The 21,220-nt window shown below is 42.9% G+C and overlaps 1 protein-coding gene across 1 annotated transcript; it reads right to left on the minus strand.

Annotated features, from left to right (window-relative positions):
- Nucleotides 1-1,803: 1,803 nt before the first annotated feature.
- On the minus strand, nucleotides 1,804-20,506 carry PRKAR1A (protein kinase cAMP-dependent type I regulatory subunit alpha). The gene is made up of 11 exons (XM_059048548.2): nucleotides 20,371-20,506; nucleotides 17,437-17,616; nucleotides 11,802-11,972; nucleotides 10,895-10,986; nucleotides 10,623-10,684; nucleotides 9,720-9,766; nucleotides 8,653-8,811; nucleotides 7,286-7,346; nucleotides 5,846-5,967; nucleotides 4,615-4,696; nucleotides 1,804-4,281 (listed from the first exon to the last, which is right to left on the minus strand). The coding sequence occupies exons 2-11, from the start codon at nucleotides 17,608-17,610 to the stop codon at nucleotides 4,109-4,111; spliced, it is 1,143 nt and encodes a 380-aa protein (XP_058904531.1). The 5' UTR covers nucleotides 17,611-17,616; nucleotides 20,371-20,506; the 3' UTR covers nucleotides 1,804-4,108.
- Nucleotides 20,507-21,220: the final 714 nt, after the last annotated feature.

Below are 21,220 nucleotides of genomic sequence, written 5' to 3' on the forward strand. Positions count from 1 at the left end.
TCCACTGTTGCTTCACGAACACTGAGCTCGGCCAACGGCGCTGCCGCTCACGCCTGAGACAAGCCGGCTAACACACAACCCTCTAGAGACCCACCACAGCCTTCTCGCCCTCGGGACCCCAGGCCGGGACAGGAGCAGTCCTCTGGGGGCCGCTTTGAACAGAGAAATCACAAACGGGAAGTACAAAAATGCAAAAAGTGGCACGAAGTACACCAAAACAAGGGCACCTGATTTCAGCTGAAACTAGAAGGCAGAGCGTGCCTGGTCTGACCTCCGCCAGGCACTCGCGTGTCAGGAGACGCGCGCCCCTCTCCACTCAAGTCCGGGAATGACCGTGACAGTGCCGGGAGTGCTGATTTGGGGGTTACAAATGAATTTCAGCAAGCACGCAAAATTGCAAAGTTCGCCAATACAGCATCCGCGAACAATGCGGACCAACTCCCACTTTGAGGCTGACAGCAAGGATGCTAAAAAGCCCTCCATCTAGTGGCGACTTAGAAAAAAGCCACAAAGCTACTTAAGCTACACTGGCAGAGCTTTCGCAAAACGAAAAAATTCTGCTCATTAGTGGTTTGGGCTTTTAGGCGGCATCAGGACGAAGTCACGGCTCTGGACTTCTGTCAGTACACACATTTTACCTTTATACGTACACAGTAACACTGACTGACTGCTGCGTGAAACTCCTTAGGGTACGAAGGGAGAGAGTTACCGTTCTCCCTTTTATGTTCTCCTCTCCACAGTCCTTACTGGTGGCTATTATGATGGCCATCGACACGCTGCTTCTCCAGGTTGCTTTAGTTTTAGCCCATCTAGAAATACACTGCCAGCGCCTAACAAAAATACAAAAAGGGTTCATCTGTGGCTGGAGATAAAGCAATATTAAGAAAACTAACATCATACTACTTCAATTTTATGCTGTCAATATTTAAGTCATTAAAATACAAAAAGGGATTTCATGTAAGCCAGTGTTTTAGAGGGAAAATTAAACTACAACCAGTACAGTCAACCCAGGAAAATTTTCTTCAATTATATTCTGCTGGGACTCAAAAGGTTCCAACTCCAGGGGCTTCCCTGGTGGTGCAGTGGTTGGGAGTCCGCCTGCCGATGCAGGGGACACAGGTTTGTGCCCCGGTCTGGGAGGAGCCCACATGCCGCGGAGAGGCTGGGCACGTGAGCCTGTGCTCCGCAACGGGAGGTTCCAACTCCAGCACGTTGAGGGAGGGGATTACTGAATCTGGACAAAGTGCATGTGTTACAAAGCAGCACAACTTAAGCAATGTTCTAGGCAATACAACATTATCTCCAACTTCACCAGACATAAAGAAATTAATTCCAATATGCTAATGAATTCAATTTAATCGCCTCCGCCTCAGAAATCTGAGAAATAAATGTTAGAAACGACTTTATATGTATGCAAAATATAGAAACATACCTAAATATATGAATTTCTCATATTAAATTTAAACCAAAGAGTATGCTGACCTAGAAATGACATCCCCCATTAAGTCTGGGGAAGTTCCAAAGCCAGAGAACCAGTCTACCCTCAATAAAAAGGAAATCTCTGACCTCTGATTTAATGTTTTCCTCCCATTGCTCAGTACAGTTCTGCTACATCTCAATTACCCTTAAAGAAAGGTTTTTAGATTCATTCTTTGACAAACTGAATCGGAAAACACCGAAAACAAACATATTACTCTTTCAAAACACTGATCCCCTAATTCACTCTCGAGTTTCATTCGTGCCCACCGGATTAGCAGCTGAGAAGCAAAGGAGAAAGGGAAGAAAAACTGATTCGTTAGAGAATTAAATTATTTAATCTTTTTTATTACTTGACCTACCATTAAGACAATCTATAACAAAAAGAAGAGGGTATATTAGCACACACAATATAATCACACTAGTGACCAGGAAACAATACAAAACGGTCCTTTGGCCATTTATGCTTTATAGAGCAGTGGAGTTCATAAACCCACTTACCAAGCCCAGAAATAAGGGCGTCTAAAGCCCTGATATCCACTGAGACAAATGATGCCAATCGTGATTTCTCACATAGACTGCACAAAGATAAGGCTTTAAATGTGATCATTTTTAAATTCAGACTTAATTTTCTTAGATTAAAAACTACAAAAGGGAGTAAACAGCAAAGCCAAATGACTTAAGAACAAAACTCATTTAGAAATCATTGTTATGAATCTAAATATACATGAGCATGATTATATACATATATGAACTCTGCAAATTTATGGCATTCTAAATAATTTAGTTAAGTACAGTTTTGGCATTTAAACAAAGATCAAATCAAGCTTTAAGCTAATAACATAATTTTTATTTTTAATCTTTTAAATATAAAAAGCTAAACACAAAATACAGACCAGAAAATCCTCATTTAGTAAAGATTATTTTGAAAAATAAAAAATTTGAAATAAGGTGGCTTTCTATCCCACACTAAAATGTAAATAAAATCTCTTTCCCAGATTTATACTCCAAACTTAGTAACAACCCAAAAGCTGTTCTAATCTATGAAAAAAATTTACCATGACCAATTTAAATTACCTGGGAAAGGGGAAGGAGAGGGGATTAAAAATCAGAGCCAGATGCACACAGATGGAAAAAAACGCTTGCAGTCACCCCTAATATAACCCTATATACTATATAAATCACAATGCAAATAAAAGCGCCTACATTATAGAACGGTGAAATTCTGTTTCAAAAAATAACAATAATAAAAGTAAACAGTTGTGTATCATTGGTGCACATGGAATAACGTAACAACACATAACCTTGATAAGGCTGAAAAATACTGAAATACAGTTAAGACTCAAAACACACGTTTACACAAAAAAGTTTGCCAGAGAAATAAGGTGGTAGATAGGAAAGCAGAACTTTTCAATAGGATGGCCTTTTAGACCAATTTGAAACACAGACACATCCTACCCCAGCCCCCCAAAAATTCTAGTTGATGTAAAAAGGGGAGGGAAAGGTTAAAGCAAAGTAAAAAACTTCTTCCCAAATCTCCTGCCCCAGTGAATTTAGTGGGGCAAAGCTCCCAACACTGAACTTTGTCCAACTGCCATTTCTCCCTTTAGCAATCCCACCTCCTCCATTTTTCAGTTACGACATTTAGTCTGTCTATTCCCAGTAAATCCAATCTCCTGGAATCAGTGCTTAAAGAGCATAAGAGATTATTATCCTGGACTCAACTGAAGGATATACATTAACCCAAAACTCTAAGTTAACAACCAAGAGTGCAGACCTCAAATTCTTATTCTCAATTCAGCATCTGGTGATCAACATTTGGCACTAGCTGGATAAATGACGGTGTAAAATCAGAATTTGTGAGCTGAGGCAGATGTAGTTAAATCATTACCCAATATTTGCAGCTTATGATTTGGTGTGAACCTCAAAAGGCAGGTAGATATAGAGAGCCACACCTCAACATATTTTAGAATTGGAGAGGAAACATTAAGAACAAGATATAAACAAAACCAGGCAAAGTCGCCTGACAAATAAAAATTCTTGTTAAAAAGAAAAAAAAAAGAACTGATCATTTCCACGTGATAATTAGCAAAAATGGGCATTTTTCCACCCCTTAAACTAGTTTAAATACAGGAAGATGTCTTTCTACTATACTAAGATTTTTCTTTATGTTTTTCCTAATCCTCAGAGCTTAATGAGAAATCGTTTATTCTATAAAGAAACATAGCATATATGGCCACAGTCTAGAATCTGCTTATGATAACAGGAAACTTCTGTCACTTGAAAGGCAATCTTGCACGGTTACATCGTGACTCTATGGGAACTCATGTGGCGCAGGGTCTGCCCTCACCAGAAAGCATGGCACGCGCGGCCCAGGGTGAACACTAACACTGCACAGAGAGAAGCAGGAACAGCCAAGTCTCCACAGAACTCTTTCTATTTATTTAACTGTGTATGAGCACTCAGTTAATGCTCCAAAATAAAAACGGTGCAATAAGAGCAACTTTTAAGAGAAACCGACAAGAAGCTGCGATGCCAGTGGCCACGTGGCACTGCAAAGAGGGGCCAGAGAGCAGTCTGCGTGGGGAAGCCTGGACAGGGAGAGGTGGAAGGGAGGCACGGGAAGCGGGTTTCAGACGGACAAGGACACAAAACTGTTGTACTGCTGGATGTTCCGTTTGAGGATGTCCGAGCACGGGCCAAGAACACGTTCAAACCTCGGGCGGTCCAGCTTGACGCACTTCAGCGGCCCACGGGCAACCACGGTGGCAGCGCGAGGACGATTCATCAGCAGCGCGATTTCGCCTGGAGGAGGGGAAAGGCCTGAGCGTAGGCTAGCTCCCTCAGAAACGTCTTCTAAGGGGCGCCCTCCAGGAAAAAGAAAACCCTCATTTTTCCTCCTAGTAACTCAGCACAGGCCACACTACATCTGCACCTCAGGAAAAAACCAACTGACAGATATGAGACAATCAATAACTTAATTATTAACTGAGTCAAGGTCAAAATCTCACACTACTTCTCTGAGAGCCGAAAAACTAAAATTCAGGAGAAGAAAAGACAACGTTATGAAAGACCATGCTAGCTCACTGAGAAGTGACTTACAGAAACTACGTGTTTATCATGAGGAGATCCACATACCAAAATAATCCGAAGGCCCCAATCTTCCCACTTCAACAAATTCTTCATTTTCTGAACGACGCTGTAGCACAGCAGCTGAACCCTATAACAAAATCACCAAAAAGCAAAACACACATTAATACCTTCAAATCCTGGGTGGCATTTTAAATATCCTATGCGATTTTAGCTACTCTACAAAAAAAAAAAAAAAAAAAAAAAGGATTCAGCAGTTATTTCAATTCCTCTGTGTTCATGTGATAAAAGGTAATTGAAAAGAGTCGCTACAGGCTTGATCCTTATTTACCCCAGCAGTTCCTAAGAGGTACTTCTCATCACACAGAGGTACTTCGAGAGTTCAGACTCAGGTTAGCAAACTGTAAAAGGAGGGCCAAATCCAAAAGCTCACTGCTTTTATAAATAAAATTTTATAGGAACAATACACCAATTCATTTAGATACTGTCCATGGCTGCTTTCCCACTATGACAAGAGTTGAGTCTGCAACAGAAACACTATGGCTCATAAATGCCTAAATTACTTACTGTCTGGCCCTTTACAGAAAGAGTTCCTCGACCCCTGGTTTAAACAACACCGATTAGCATCTACTGAGCCACATTCACAGCGAATCTGCTCTGTGGATCTCCTTGGCTGGCACGAGTATCTGCTATACATTTCCATAGATTGTGACGATATAAAACATGGTTAACATTTAGAATTTAAATACCTGCCTTTGATCCTTGTTTGCCAAACTAGCCCAAATGCATAATTTTAACAAGAACGGTGCAGTACATCACAGCCTGTGTGCTAAATGGCTGAGTTCTGTTTGGCTTCTGTGAGGAGAATTAATTCGAGTAGGTCAGAATTCGGCTATTACTTCATGCAAAGCCCTCATTTAAAATGTGGTGGCCTGGCCGAAAACCGAACAACGACACTTCAAAGGGAACAATAATTTTTTTTTTTTTTTTTTTTTTTTGCTGTACGCAGGCGTCTCACTGTTATGGCCTCTTCCCGTTGCGGAGCGCAGGCGCAGCGGCCACAGCTCACGGGCCCAGCCGCTCTGCGGCACGTGGGATCTTCCCGGACCGGGGCACGAACTCACGTCCCCTGAATCGGCAGGCGGACTCTCAACCGCTGTGCTGCCAGGGAAGCCCGGGAACGATAACTTTTAAATAAAACTGTTTATCTTAAGAACGGTAGCTGTAAACGAGAACTGGTGTCCCCCTTATTCCCCGCCCGGTGCTGCCCCGTCTTTACCTCTAAAATAATGAAGAACTCATCTCCCGGCTCCCCCTGCACCACAATCTTCTGCCCGTCTTCAAACTGCACTGGTTCCAACGCATCAGCTACCGTGAGACGTTCCCACTTGTCCAGAGATTCTAGAAGGCAGGAATCAAAAGAATTTCTCTGCATTATTTGGTATGGCTAAAAATCTCAACACAAAAGGTATAAAGAAGTCAACCAAAATACTCTAGTAGTGACTCTAATCCAACATGGCACCTGTCTTCAACTACCTCTCGTCTCACCAAGATCCTCCTGTTACTTACAGATGACCCTACAGCTTTCTTTCAATAGCCCAGTGGCCAGGTTAACCTATCCCAACTGCATCCGATGGTACAGGGATAAGAAAAATGTAATCATTAAGTATTCCTAAAGATTGCCATCAATGCAAATCGAACCTACAATTACAGGACCCAAAAGTACTAGTTCCAGGGCTCCCCTGGTGGCACAGTGGTTGAGAGTCCGCCTGCCGATGCAGGGGACGTGGGTTCGTGCCCCGGTCTGGGAGGATCCCACGTGCCGCGGAGCGGCTGGGCCCGTGAGCCATGGCCGCTGGGCCTGCGCGTCCGGAGCCTGTGCCCCGCAACAGGAGAGGCCACGGCAGTGAGAGGCCCGCGTACCGCAAAAAAAAAAAAAAAAAAAAGAAAAAGTACTAGTTCCAGACATTCAGAGAAATAATTTATCAATTTAAATCCTCAGTAGAATTTATTTACAAAACCAACAAGAGTAACTAGAAAATAACTTTTGTTCCCAAAGGCCAAACTAACACCCAAGACACTAAACAAATGTAACCATTTCAGAGAACGGACAAATAAGGGCAAAAAAGTCAATTCACTATAACAAAGCAACGACTCAAGACTATATTACCTTATAAAAATCACTATTTCCCCTCCCAATGAAGAACAGCTTGTAATAATGTCTCTAAGTCCACATAACAAAATATATAGAAATGCCTCCAATTACCCTACTTTACTCTAAATTTCCCCACACTTGTAGCATTTTTTCAGACAAAGCAAGCAAATGACACCTATTCTTTCTACAGAGGAAATGCATTCTTGGAAATACTCACTTTCCTGAACCAATAAACTCACTGATGGAGCAACAGAGAAACAAGTCCCGGGGGAATAACTGTGAAAGTCCACACTCAGGAGAACACTTCCAGTCTTTCTGTCTCTCCAGGAGGAATAAGTAACACTTATTTCTAATTTAGAGGTCTGTCATATACTAGCAAATTAAACACACTTTAAAATTACTTCTTAGTCAAACTTCAACTCTGCATTCCATGTGGTTTTTGTTACCATTAAAAAAAGAAAAAGAGTTGATAACTGGAGTAATCTTTATGAAATACAATCAGTTTCCTTAAGCATTACTAACACTTCAATTTAACAATTCTCCATGCAATCTTCCAAAACTTACCTAAAATAGACACTTTACTAAGAAACTCCTCATACATCTTGCGTTTTCTCAGCGTGCTTCCCTGTAAATGAAAAAAGAAAGTGTAATTCACATAATGCTGTGGAGTAAGAAATACCGTTTCAAGTAAATGAACAACAACAACAGAGAAGTCAAAGCTTGCTGCTGCTGCTTGATACATGATTGTTTTCCTCCTGTTGAAGACGGTAAGCCCTCTGTTCAGTTCAATCAAAAGCTCTTAGTAACTTGCTCCTAAAGGAAACACCAGGTATATGCCCAAAGAATTCATGAATTAGTGAAATGTCAAAAAAGCAAACAATCAGTTCTCCAAAAAAAAACAAAACAAAAACCCAAGTAATACATGTGACTACAGTTGAATATATTTCCAGCCCAGGGTCCTTTTCCACAACGCTGATCTTCCACAGAAGGAAGGAAATACAACTGCTACCATATAAACAACATCCCATCCTAACAAAAAAAAAGTGCCATTACCCCAAACTAAACCAAAATGTCTTATCTGCAAGGTTTGCTAAATATATCTGGGGGACAGAAAGGGGGAAACATACAGTTCCTCTATAATAAACATCCCTTACACAGTAAATTGCCTTGGCAATTTATATACTTATAAATATATATGTATAATATGTATTTATATTATTTAATATTTATTATATAATATGTATCTATTATATATACATAAGTATGTACACAATAGACATACATATCTCCAATCCCCAGCACAGAAAATTTTCTAAGTATGTCCAACCGCGTACTGTCAAATGGCCAGACATGTAATACACAAATTTAACAAAGCCATTTAAGATGACTAATGCCATTTACTGGGACTTAGACACCCAAGCTACTCCATACATTTGTCAGAAAGTTCTCATAGAGTCTAATTACATCAGCAGAACGTTCCAATGGTTTTATTACTTCGTTTATTCCTTTACAGTGAGAGGGGACATGAAACCTGCATCACTGCTAATAACCGTCTTTCCATTTAGAGAAGCTGATGGCTTCTGAGTGGCCTTCAATAACGTCATGCACTCGAAAGCAGCACCTCTCAGGCCAACTGTAATGTGTAAAGATCAGCTAAGGGAAGATGCACTGACTGACAAATGCAGAGATTCCCAAACGTAAGCTGACCACTGCGTATACACCACATTTGTTCCCCATGTTACTTCTGGCCAAAGTTTTGTTCTAAAAGATCACTGTCTCAAACAGTATAATGAATAATGCTAAGTTGGGCTTAATACAAGCATTCAATCGTTAAAAGTAAAAAATATCCTCATTTTAATGTGGTGATACTATTTAAACATTAGTTACACAGCCTGGATTGTAAGCCACACTCCCAAACCCATGTATCTTACCATAAGGATTCTTCTATAGCTGTCTCGGTCGATACCCCACAATTTCACATTTGTCTTTGCCTTGACAGTGGCTGCTCTAGGTGTTCCATAAATCAAAGCAAGTTCCCCAAAGCTCCCTCCTTCCCCAACACTGGTTGCCCACTCATTGTTGACATAGACCTAAAATACAAAAGCATTGTTTTTTTCTACATAGACAGATACATTAAGTATTAAAAACCTGCAAACCGGGCTTCCCTGGTGGCGCAGTGGTTGAGAGTCAGCCTGCCGATGCAGGGGACGCGGGTTCGTGCCCCGGTCCGGGAAGATCCCACGTGCCGCGGAGCAGCTGGGCCCGTGAGCCATGGCTGCTGAGCCTGCGTGTCCGGAGCCTGTGCTCCGCAACGGGAGAGGCCACAACAGTGAGAGGCCCTCGTACCACAGAGAAAAAAAAAAAAAAAAAAAAAAACCCTGCAAACCTTTTTAAGAGGTCAGAATCCTGAACTTTGTTTTAAAAAATAAGATGTGTTACATTTTCGGTACACAACGGAGCAAAACAGCTGACTTCTGACAATGAGTTAATAAGTAAGTTCAGAGTATCTGTAATTTACCTAGTTTAATTATCTGATAAGAAAAAGGTCCTCTCTAAGGACAACCAGGGCAAAAAAAGTGAACTAAGCATCAACATTCGCCGTATATGCATTTACGGAGCACAGTGCCAGGCACTGTGCTAAGCAAGCACTTTACCTGCAGGAGGTACTGAGTTTTCTAATAATCTTATGGGAGCAACAAGACTTCCAGAACCAAGAAAGCTGCACCAAGTCTCCCAGCTCACGACCAGTCTAGACTCTGACTCCTGTCTTATTCCACAGCATACACACACGCCTTAACCACTAATCTAGAAAAAGTTCTGAACTGTAGGTCTAGCTAAAGAAATTACCTTTAGAAAGTATCTGTGTCAGTAAAATATTTGGCAAAAGGAATCGAACATACAAGGATGTAACAGCCCTTCAGAAACTCTTAGAAGCAATAAATATCAGCAAGTTGACTTTTAAGATTATCAACATATTTTTGCAATTATTAAATCTTACATCCGTCTCTCCTTGATCAATCACATAGAAGTTATCCCCTTCATCACCTAAAAGCGAGGAGAGTAAAAAAAGTTAGAAGCATATTAATTAAAGAAGCACAAATCAAACCAAATTAATATAAAATAATGAACTTATGGTAGAGAGGTGCTGTGAGAGAAGAGTATATTACAAATTAACAGAACCTTTCAAGAAAAAAAGTCCAGCAATTTATTTTAAGTCATAAAACTGATCGAGTTTTTAGTCATCTCGTGGCGAAGAATACCTCCGGTTAAAAAAAAAAAAAAAAAAAAAGCCACTTCTCTGTACAAACACATTAAACGCTACATCATCTATAACAACAACAAAACAAGAAACAACTCAAATAGTAAGCAACAAATATCAGACTGTCACTAAACAAGAAAATATATGGATTATGAAGACCCATGAAAATATCGAGAGTAAATAAGAAAGGAAAAAAGAAAGGACACTAAAAGATGAGATCCATGTTACTATATGTGGTCAAAAAAGGTAAGAATCAGTAGAAGGCATAGAACCTTATAAAGAGATGGGCTAGATGATGAAGAATATAAGTGTTTTGCTTATTTTCTACTTTGTTTTACTTTGTAAGTGGTTTATAATCAATATAAAGGATATATGAAATATGTGTGGTTCTGGAATTCCATACAAAGTAAAAATGCATAAAGTAAAAATGCATAAATTCCCTTTAACAGTTACCATAAACAAGACTATATCAGATGTCAGGGAAATATTAGTCCCTTAGGCAAAGTGTGCCTTTCAGCTCAGAAGATTTTAATTAAAAGAAATAAGAAAATCCGGTAGTATAACAGAAGGAAAATGGTAGGCTTAAAGAGGAAAACAAACTTCAATAATAATAGTGCGTGCCATAAAAGCAGCAACCCTTACCTTGCTGAATAACAGTCTCTCCAGCAATAAAGGAAACCGGAAACATGGCATCAAAAATATCACTGCAAGGGAGAGAAGGCCTCGTGTTACATTTCATGTGCTGCTTCTGTGGATTTCAAACATTAACCTTAGAGTTAAAGCTCCCAGATTTTCAGCCTGGATTGTTATCAGGTGAACAATTACTAAGAGCCTTAAAACTTGCAACAGTGATGAGACTAGTTTGGGACACCAACTGTACTGGGAAAATAGTATAACAAAGTACCTGTACCTACCTTCTCTCATTATCGTCAAGATGTGAAAACAGTACATTCTTTTCGATGGCTTTGGCTAAAGCAGCCATTGTCTTATAATCTTTTGGTATAACCTAAGAAAGAACAGAAAGTCAACATGACAATTCCATAAACCAAGACCACTTCATGTTTGCAACCTAAATTACAATGAAATGTCAAGCTACGTTACGGTATCTAAACAAGGCTGCTTTGAGTTAAATATTTTCAACACCACACTCTCACACTGTCTTTGATGCACAAAGCACTCAACAAATATTGACTCAATAATCCCCTTTGCCGACATCTGGGCCTGTATTTAAAGGCTAGTATTTGGTTCCTAGTCAACAACTAAAGGAACAAACCGAAATCACCTTGCCCAAGGTGATTAGTGAGGCAAAACTAAGCATTTCATGACAAGTGGTCATTTTCTAAACTGTGATCACGTACTGTTAGTCTCCCAACCTCTTGCGAGCACAATTCTCTTCCCCCTTCAGGCTAACAGCATAACTCGAAATGGCAGACTGGCTCTAAGAGCCAACTGAGACAAATGATGCTTGTGGGGTAAAAGGTTGAAAGCCACAACGTGAATTACAGGATGTCAAGAAACTGACCCCATGATTCAAGAGAAAAAGGAGTACTGCCTGCTCTTCTGCTGCAAAACAACAACATGCAAAAGAAAACCCCCAAACTGGCGTGTGCACTGGTTTGTAATTACTGTTAGTTATTTCCTCTGGCGGCAGCTGTTACAGAAACCTGCTCCCCAAGCACCCAGCAACCGTACAGGATGGAGTACGACCCGTCCTGTTTGTGTTTTACTACTCAAAATAGTGCACGCATTCATCAAAGGAGACTGGATGACCACCACGGGGGTCTCAAAACCATCTCCTCAGTGTTCAGATACCAAAACTACCTTCCTAACGTAGGATGCAGCATCTTCCTCCGTGTAGACCTCGGCACTGATGGCACCTCGTCGCCTCCGGCCCTTTACCACTGGGTTGGGTGGAGGAGGAGAGATTTCATCCTCCCTCGAGTCTGCACGAGAGCTAGCTTTCTGCAGATTCTGGATCTGTTTTGCCTCCTCCTGAAAAAGATTATAAGTTTATAAAATGAGACCCTTCAGCACGGTACATTCTTCAGCTGGTATTCTCATACTCCAATGACGGTCCTCTCAGTCACTTCAAATCTCTCCCTCTATTACCAAGGTGAAAGTTAAGGGGCAAAGGTCAATTACAAATGGGGGGGGGGGAATGGAGAGTCAAGCTTGAAAAGAAATACTCTGGAAAGACTTTACTGTTTCTCAGAGGGTAACATATACTATATTTATTAATGAACAAAAGCCACTGGTACAGGGCACGTAACATGCAAATAAAAAATTATACACTCTTGATAATATACCAACAATGATTTGTAATGCACTCAACAGTAATGAACTGCAAACCAAAAGGCTGGGAAATTAGTGTGAGATCCCTGCCCCGCCCAAGAATGCCATCTAGGAATAATCACTCAGGCATAGCAAAGTGATAGAAGAATGTCTAGATTACTGTGTTACTCCATTAATTCAATATGTATTCTCTGGATCTGCCACGCCAAGTCTATACTAGGCAAGGGGAATATAAAAACCAATAGGAGGGCTTCCCTGGTGGTGCAGTGGTTAAGAATCTGCCTGCCAATGCAGGAAACACGGGTTCGAGCCCTGGTCCGGGAAGATCCCATATGCCGCGGAGCAACTATGCCCGTGCACCACAACTACTGAGCCTGTGCCCTAGAGCCTTCGAGCCACAGCTACTGAAGCCCGCGCGCCTAGAGCCCGTGCTCCGCAACAACAGAAGCCACCACAATGAGAAGCCCGCGCACAGCAACGAAGACCCATAAATAACAACGCAGCCATAAATAAATAAATAAATAAATAAATTTATTTTTTTTAAAAAACAAAACACACCAATAGGAGAGAGTCCTGAGCCTGTGGAGCTCATATGCTAGCTGGAGTCTCAGGTATAAAAAAATAATGAAATGTGATGGCAACCTAGAATTTAACTAAGATCGGATGTAACAATACTTCTCCTAACAGAGCAGGAAGCATTCTTTACGGTCAGGGTTGACACTTGAAGTTAAAACATAAAAAAGTTTACCCGCTTTTAAAAACTTATTAAAACAATCCGTTTAAAACTGGTATCAACTACTTAACGTTCTTATTTTTCAGATCTAGGACCTTAAAAAGAAATTCCTCTCAGGTCTTCAGTAAAGAATGAGTTATGGGCTTCCCTGGTGGCGCAGTGGTTGAGAGTCCACCTGCCGATGCAGGGGACGCGGGTTCGTGCCCCGGTCCGGGAAGATCCTACATGCTGCTGAGAGGCTGGGCCTTGAACCATGGCCACTGAGCCTGCGCGTCCGGAGCCTGTGCTCCGCAACGGGAGAGGCCACAACAATAAGAGGCCCGCGTACACCAAAAAAAAAAAAAGAATGAGTTATGCCTGACGTAAAATCAGAATGAAAAATGCCAAGAATGGTGAGCTATTTACATTCTCATTCATCTGACTCACTCTCCATTATTTTTCTAAGCCGTCTTTCAAATTCTAAATGAACTCAGCATTTACTATTTCTGAAAATTTTTTGATAAAAAAGAAACTAAGGAGCTGCCTACTTTTTCTCCTGCATGGTACCCAGCTCTGCATTTGGCACCAAGACAAATAAAAGAACATATAAACGCAGCAAGAAAAGTCTAGAAAGATAACAATCAAGGCATTAATAGTGTTTATCTCTATTACAGACTCATGTTTGATTTTTATTTTATTTTTTGGAGGGAGGAGTTGGCTTTATTTTTCTCACTTCTCTAGATTTTCTAATTTTCAATTAAAAACACAGTAAGAAAAGCCTATAACAAAAACAACCTTAATATATTTGCATATTTAGTTACAAATGCACTTACCTGTTGACCAAATAATCCAGTAAGTCTACTGCCAGGAATTTATGCTAAAATATGCATGTGTGTGAAATGACAGGTGTACAAAGTTATTTATTATATCATTGCTTTTAATAGTAAAACACTGGAAACCACCAAAATGGTCGTCAACATGGTGGTTAAATAAACTGTAGTACATCCATACAATGGAATACCATGCACATGCTGGATAAGAACATGCTGGACATGAATCTGTAACTGCCCATATATTATCCCTGGAACGCAGGCTGCACTCTAGGAAGACAATGAAGTGGGAACAAGACTTTTTATTGTCATATCCTTTTGTACCTGCAGAATTTTGAACCGTGTGCAAATATATAACCGTTTTTTTTTTTAAATACATGTTTAAAGAAAACCCACTTCATTTTCATTCTGGTAATTCCAGTAAACAGGTAAGGTTTTCCCATTCCATATTAACAGAGAACTTTAATACTCAAATCTCCCCAAAGTCTAAAGTTCAAGAGTATAAATGAAAACACAAATTCTATCCCCAAAATCTGCCACTGATATTTCACAAAAATTTCATGGAGAGTTTCACAAATAGTATCTCATTTGGAACTGTCTTCTATCTAACTGAATTTTTGAGACAATTTTGAAGTACCAAAAGCATTTTGATTTTAAGACTGTTCCACGGGTTTTCAGCTCCAATGGCCATCAGCCAGAACCCAATCCTGATGACTCAGAGCCACCACTGAGATCACCGATTTCTATTATACATTTTTATGTCCTTTTTCTTGCTGTTGTCATTCATTCTTCAGTCAGTCTCCTCCCTCCTCAGTTCTCTCACTTATTAAAACAAAAACAGACAAAAGAACCCCTCCCAGTCCACTTACTGTCAATACATCCTAGAGTATTAAGCTCAGATACTGTGCCCACCGCTTACTTAATATGCTTTCAACAACCCTGCCCCTGCCATTCCATCCTTCCCTGTAGGTGAAGTCAACGTCCCGTCCCACGGACTTGGGGCTTGGTATGCGGCTTGTTTTGCCGCGCCACGTCCTCTTGTAAGATCTGACTCTGGCCCCTGCGGCATCTGACCCCCCTCTGCCTTCAGAACAGCGCATGCTTTATATACGGCTGCTCCTTCCACTCGGCTGCAGAACAAGACACATGGAGCCAAGAAGAGAAGATCAGCTGAGCCCACAAGAGCTGCACATGACCAAGAAATTAGGACTTCTGTAGTAAATGACTGAAATTTGGGGGTCGTATGGTACTACAACATAAAGCTACTACCCTGTATGACCACAGCCAAGTTACTTGTTTGCTCTTAGTTTTACCTGCTACCTCTGTAAAACGGTGATAATCAGCAACCTCACACATCTGAAATAATGAGTATGTATGTATGTATGTATGTATGTAAAGTGCTCACACGGTACCTGGCACACAGAAGACACTCCATGGTCGGAGCTATTAAAAGTCCTCTGATCTATCAGACAGGGAGGTTCTAATAAATATATGAAGAAAAGAGGATTCAAATTACAGGTAACAGTCTGAAATAAAATGCAGAAGCTTTCAATGGAGTTTTTTGGTGCATTTCTTATTGAGCAGTTGAGGGTACCAGAAACATGACGCCTGGTTAACACAGGGAAAGAGGTGACAAGAGTGTGACCGTATTTTCACACATATAACCTAACACCTAGTGCACAGAACAATGACCTGTTGAAAAGTTGAAAACCTAGTTACTTGAAAGTCCAGATATTTACATTCAACCCTGGTTAAAGGAATGTATGCAAGTGAACAAAGATCCTTGAATTATAGGAAAGTGTTGAGCTGTGACTTTTATTAAAAGGCAAAGAAGCCAACACACATTCAATTTAAAAATCCCATGTGCGAAGAAACTACTTTAATGATCATTTCTTGTTTTCCCCTTGGTCAGTGCTTAAACAGGGCTATGAGAGTACAGGCTCTGAAATGAGCGCCACACACTCAACACTCCCTATAAAAAGACACACACTTCACATCTCACCGACCTCATCACCTCATCAGATGGCTTCGATTGATGTCCAGAAAAGAGGGATCTCACCTTACAGTGACCAATTTCAGAATCAGGTCTCCAGGAACACACTTCACTTCAAAACAGGGAAGGCCCACAGCAGCCTGGCGCTACAGTATTTCACTATCAGGAAACTGCTTAAATAAGAGAAAACCAGACTTTCTACCACAATTCCAAGACAGCAAGGCTACATTCATCAAGACTGGTTAGTTTTTTGTTGTTGTTTTGGTTTTTTTTAACACCTTTTTATTGGAGTATAATTGCTTTACAATGGTGTGTTAGTTTCTGCTTTACAACAAAGTGAATCCATTATACATATACATATGTTCCCATGTCTCTTCCCTCTTGCATCTCCCTTGTTGTTGTTGTTTTTTGATTAATCTAATCATGGTACTAGATACCAATTTCAACAAACAGCTTTTCAAGAAAACAGGAGAAAATTCCTGATCACTGAGCCACCCGAACATTTTTTAAACATTAGTAAAACAGACTCTTTTACTAGTAAATTATGCTGGTTAAGAAACTGTCCAAACCAGTGGGATATATTACAAACAGTTCTGCAATACAATTAGATAATTAACAATGATATACCTAAGAAAATGCCTCCCAGCTGGTTCACAATTATGAACCACATCAAAACTTCAATATGCTTAAGAAAACCTGTAAATTTATCTCGCTGAATCTCAGAAGCAAATCAAACAAACTACTCAAAACATTTAACCATCCAAACTTTCTCATTCATCATTTTTTGAGGGAAGTGAACTGAAGCATGAACCTTGATGAAAAATGATCATTTTGCTTAGAAAAGCACACACCACGTGCTTAGGTCCCCCGACAAAGAGAACGAGCATGAGCCACGTCGACTAAAAACTGCACTAATTTTTTTTCAAGAGCAAACAAATCCTGACCAACACTGTGAAGTAAAATTTTGACAACCACCAATCTTGCTCTCTCTGCTCTAGAGTCGATTCACCTGAGACATATTCTACAGTAAAACACACTTCACTAATTCGGAGTTTCTGAAACATCAGTCACAAGCTAGACTCAACTGTTTCATTACAGTGATTCAAAAGGTGGGATAAAACGTATAAGTTCACTTGCTTTGCTGAAGAAAAAAGCATTAAATGCTTTCAAGTACTGGAGAATTTCTCACTTCATACCACCGCTGTACTACTTTTTAAAAAAATTTTACTGGAATATAGCTGATTTACAATGTTGTGTTAGTTTCTGCTATACAGCGCCATACTACTTCTGATCAGCTGTTATCTAGTCAGTTATTTCATTTAGTCAGTTTTATGTACTAATTAAAATACTTGCAAGGAACTATGTTTGGAAAACAAAAACCTGTTAGCCAAGTAAACTTAGCATACAGATTGGTTTTGATAAATTCTACTGATTACAAAGTTAAAAATTACTTCAAGTGCGTTAACTACATTTCTTTTCTGAAGTTCTATTTTAGATGATGATGATGATTATAAATTATCACTTGGCCAGAATTCCTTTTCTTCCAAAAGATACAAATCAGCGACACTCTACAGCATCCCCTTTAACAATCGCCAGGGTCATCTCATGCCCCGCCCCATTTATTTTTACCTTCTCCAGCCTCTCGAAGTATTCCCTGAGGAATGCCATGGGCCTCTCGGGCCGCGCGGTGCACAACTGCACGATGGAGTCCTTGAGCAGGGCCTGGATGTTGTGCTTCTGCACGTACAGCTCGCATTCCCGGAGGCTGCGCTCCTCCTCGCTGGCGGTGCTGCCAGACGCCATGGCTCGCTATGGGGAAAACACACAGATGCCTGTGAAAACTGTTTACAAAGAGCAAATGTCAGCTTGGCCTTTGACCTAATGAATTCACTAGGCAACTGATTCACAAGGATTTCTTTCTAAGTAGATTTTTTTTAAAACAGGGAGGTGAGGGCTAGGGAGTAAAGTATGTACAGAAATAGCATTCTCTCAAAGTAGTGTTTCACTGAGGTCCTGCTGCACAGGATCTAGGCTCTGCAGGCAGCAACAGTTGAGAAGAACCTCAGCTCTCAGGAGGAAGTATGAGCCACTTATCCCCGGCAGAGGCGGGGTGCTGAGGAGTCAGGCCCGTAAGGGAATTTCATTCAGTTCCCCTCCTACAAAAGAAATCATGATGCCGTGCGAAGTGTGTACATGGCAAACAGGACAGAGACTTACAAGGGCACACAAGTCAGCTCTAAGTGAAAGCAAGAAAGCACAAGAAAGAACATCTGACATTCCCTATAAGTAACCCGGATCCCAGGGGAGTGTCCTAATCTCACCGGGCAAACCACTGGAGCAAAGGCTCTGGTTAGCCAACTACTAGCGCAATCAACATTTTTTAAAACACAAAAGAAACCCCAGATGAGTTATAAAAGCAACTTTTAATCCTAGACTCTTTTTACCAGATTCCAGCTCTAGATGATAACACACTTACCCACTAGTAAGAGGGCGAATCATTAATAGGAAAAAGAAAAAAACCCACATAAACAAACAAAAAAACACCTTACCAAGTAAACGATAAAAGACTTGGAGAGGAAAAAAAAATATTTTATTCATATGGACAGGAAAATGTTAAAACATTAAGTTTTAAACTCACATGAAGACTCAATTGATAAAACTGCATTTAGTGAATTTTAGAAGGTTCAAACTACCTCGATGTGAAGTAAAATAAACAAATATAAGAATGGGCAGCTAACCTTACCCTGGAATTCAAAGCTTAGTAATTTAACAAAAGAGCCATAAACTGTTTTCCTTTCAACTCCTAATTATTAAGTAATTAAGATTAGAAGATAAAAGTGAGGTCTCCTCCACTTTGCGACTGAATACTAGTTGGTCTTTTCCAAATATAATGCACACAAAACCACCGAGATGACACTGTAAATTTCAAAGGAGAAAGAATCCGCAGAGCGAAGAGCTACCGTGATGCTACTAGGCATCTTGTTTTGACAACTTCCAAGGTCAGGGTCAATAACGAGTAAACTAATTAACAGACCATGAGAAAGTCTGTAGCTCCCTGACAAGCACGTAAATTAGAGGCCACAGAAAAAGACTCATGCTGCTACTTCAGAAATAAGCACTCTAATACAAACAAAAAACAAAGCAAAACAAACACCAAAAAACACGTTACTTTCAGATAGATTTACACCAGCCTCTTTTCCAGTCCAGACAACCACATAAACTGAGAATCCACTACAGTAGGATTTTCTGCATTTGAAAAAATACTGTACTGAAAGCCACCGAGAACAATGATCAATCAGATCTTTTTATGCTTCAGAACATTCAGATCCATCTCAGGAATATCAACACATGTATTCAACCGATCAGAGAAATCATTCAAAGATCAGGTCTGTGGTAGAAATGAGAGAACTGGGGCTAAGCGGTGAGACTGGTTTGTTGTTTGCAATAATGTATTTAAAACACCGAAGGGAGGACACTGGAAATAAGGTAGCATATTAACATAATTGCCCAGGACTGGCGCGGTCAGGTCACCGTGTGAACCCCGGAATATCCGTATGTCACGGTCTTAATTTTTTAATCGAATACACCTGGATTAAATCCGTCCTCGTACTTGGATGTAAAAGCCTAACAATTTAGCTCCCCCCGCCCCCAATTATTTAACTGCTGCAAAACGTACACTGCATTGCCTCTCCTCCTAAGAAAACACTGAGATTCTTTCTTTCGGAAAGTCGGTTGTGACACAATTCCGTTTCAAAGGGATCACATGCGAGGCGCTATGTCAGACACCTTGAGACACTCGCTGATTCAGGCCGCAGACGCTCAGACCAGCCAGGAGCCCCTCCTGGGGGTCATCCTCGGAGCACCGAGAAGACCCATCTCTCGGGCATCGCTCCGGCGGTGACGCCGCTCGGCGTCGCACCTGCCCTGAGCTGCCGGGGGAAGGGGGGCGGGTCACAGGTACCGCGCACGTTTCGGGGGCAAGGACACGGAAGTGCCCTTCACTCCACTTAGGCCACAGTCACCGCCACGAGCGGAAAGGAGGCCCATCCCGCTCTGGTCGGAAAGCCAAGGGGAGACCTGAGGGGCGGGGACCGGGAAAGGGGGGCAGGGGAGAGGAGACAGAAAGCCACGGAGCGGCCGGGCGACGACCACCGCGGGGGCGGGGCGACAATCCCGGGAAGGAAGGGGAAGCGCCCGCGGGAGAGGTCGGAGGGAGGAAAACGAGGACCGCCGGGTCCCCGGAGCAGCCGGAAAGGCCGGGGGGCGATGGCGGATTCCGGGGACATCTCGCCACCGTCCTTCAGGAGACGCGGGAGGGCGAGCGGGGAGGCCGCGGGGGCGGGGCGGCCGGAGCGAGCCCTGGGGATCTGGGGGGCGCAGACCCGGGCCAGGGAGCTAGGCCCGCGGGAGGCCCTCTGGAGGCGCCGAGCCGGGAGACGCAGGGGGTGCGGCCGTCCCCCGCAGGTCGCTCCCCGCGACGCCATCTTGGATCGGCCCGGCGCCTCCAAACGGGCGGCTGGCGGCAAAGCTGGGCGCGCGGGGGCCCCCGCCGAGGTCTCTCACCTGCGGGCGGGCGGCGGCGGGCTCGGACTGCGGTCGACGCGGCTGCCTGCGGAGCTACCTTAGCGTTCCTCTCCCGGCCCGGATCCACTCGGCTACAGCGGCTCCTCGGCGGCTCCACCGGAAACGGCCGCGCCGCAGCCAATCAGCGCCCGCCTGCTGACGTCAATGCGCCTCGCTCTGGCCAGAGCCGTCGCCTTGGCAACCTTAAAGGGGCAGCGGCCCCGGGTCCTCCGCCGCCGCTCGTTGAAGGACCCTCGCCCCTCCTCCGCCTAGAATGGTCCCCCTTCTACTCTTCTTTCCGTCCTGCCTCGTCCCTCGTCCGCAGCCCTCCTCGCGCTTGCCTCTGGTCTTCTCCTCACTCTCTCCAGCCCGCGGCTTCCCTCCTCTGCTCACCTGCCGCCCCTTACCTGTTCCAGTCTGGACGCCACAGGTCCTCTTTTTTCTCTCTGCTGCTCTTCGCTCGCTCTCCGCGCGGCTGTGGGCAGCTCCCCTCTCTCCTCCTCTCCTCTCTTCTCCCCACCCTCACTCCCACCTCCCTCGCCGCCTCCGCCTTTTCTCCCTGCCTTCAACGCCCGCCCCCAACCCAGGCCGACCCACGTGGGGCGTCTCGGATGACAGGTGGGCGACTCCGCCCCGTAGCCCGGGCCGGAGGGGGACGCGGGGCCGGCGAGGGGGAATTCCTGCCGCTTCCAAGCCCCGGAGGAGGTGGCGGATCCGCTGCAGCTGCGCCAGGGGCCGAGCGCGGGCGGATCCCGGGATGCGCACGCCCGCCGCGTATCCTGTGCTCGGCCAGCGCCGCGGCCTCCGGGTTCCGGGCCGCCATCCGGTCCAGGAAATCCGAGCCCTGCCA

Source organism: Kogia breviceps, chromosome 19 (genome assembly GCF_026419965.1).
Source record: "Kogia breviceps isolate mKogBre1 chromosome 19, mKogBre1 haplotype 1, whole genome shotgun sequence".
NCBI lineage: Eukaryota > Metazoa > Chordata > Mammalia > Artiodactyla > Physeteridae > Kogia > Kogia breviceps.

What these genes read in the sequence shown, in the direction of transcription:
- PRKAR1A (XM_059048548.2), bottom strand. Translation starts at nt 17,610, where the DNA reads ATGGCGTCTGGCAGCACCGCCAGCGAGGAGGAGCGCAGCCTCCGGGAA. An exon ending in CTTGACGATAATGAGAGAAG is followed by an intron (nt 10,685 to 10,894) that starts GTAGGTACAGGT and finishes TCTCCCTTGCAG; the next exon opens with TGATATTTTTGATGCCATGT. An exon ending in AGTTCTTCATTATTTTAGAG is followed by an intron (nt 4,697 to 5,845) that starts GTAAAGACGGGG and finishes ATTTTGTTATAG; the next exon opens with GGTTCAGCTGCTGTGCTACA.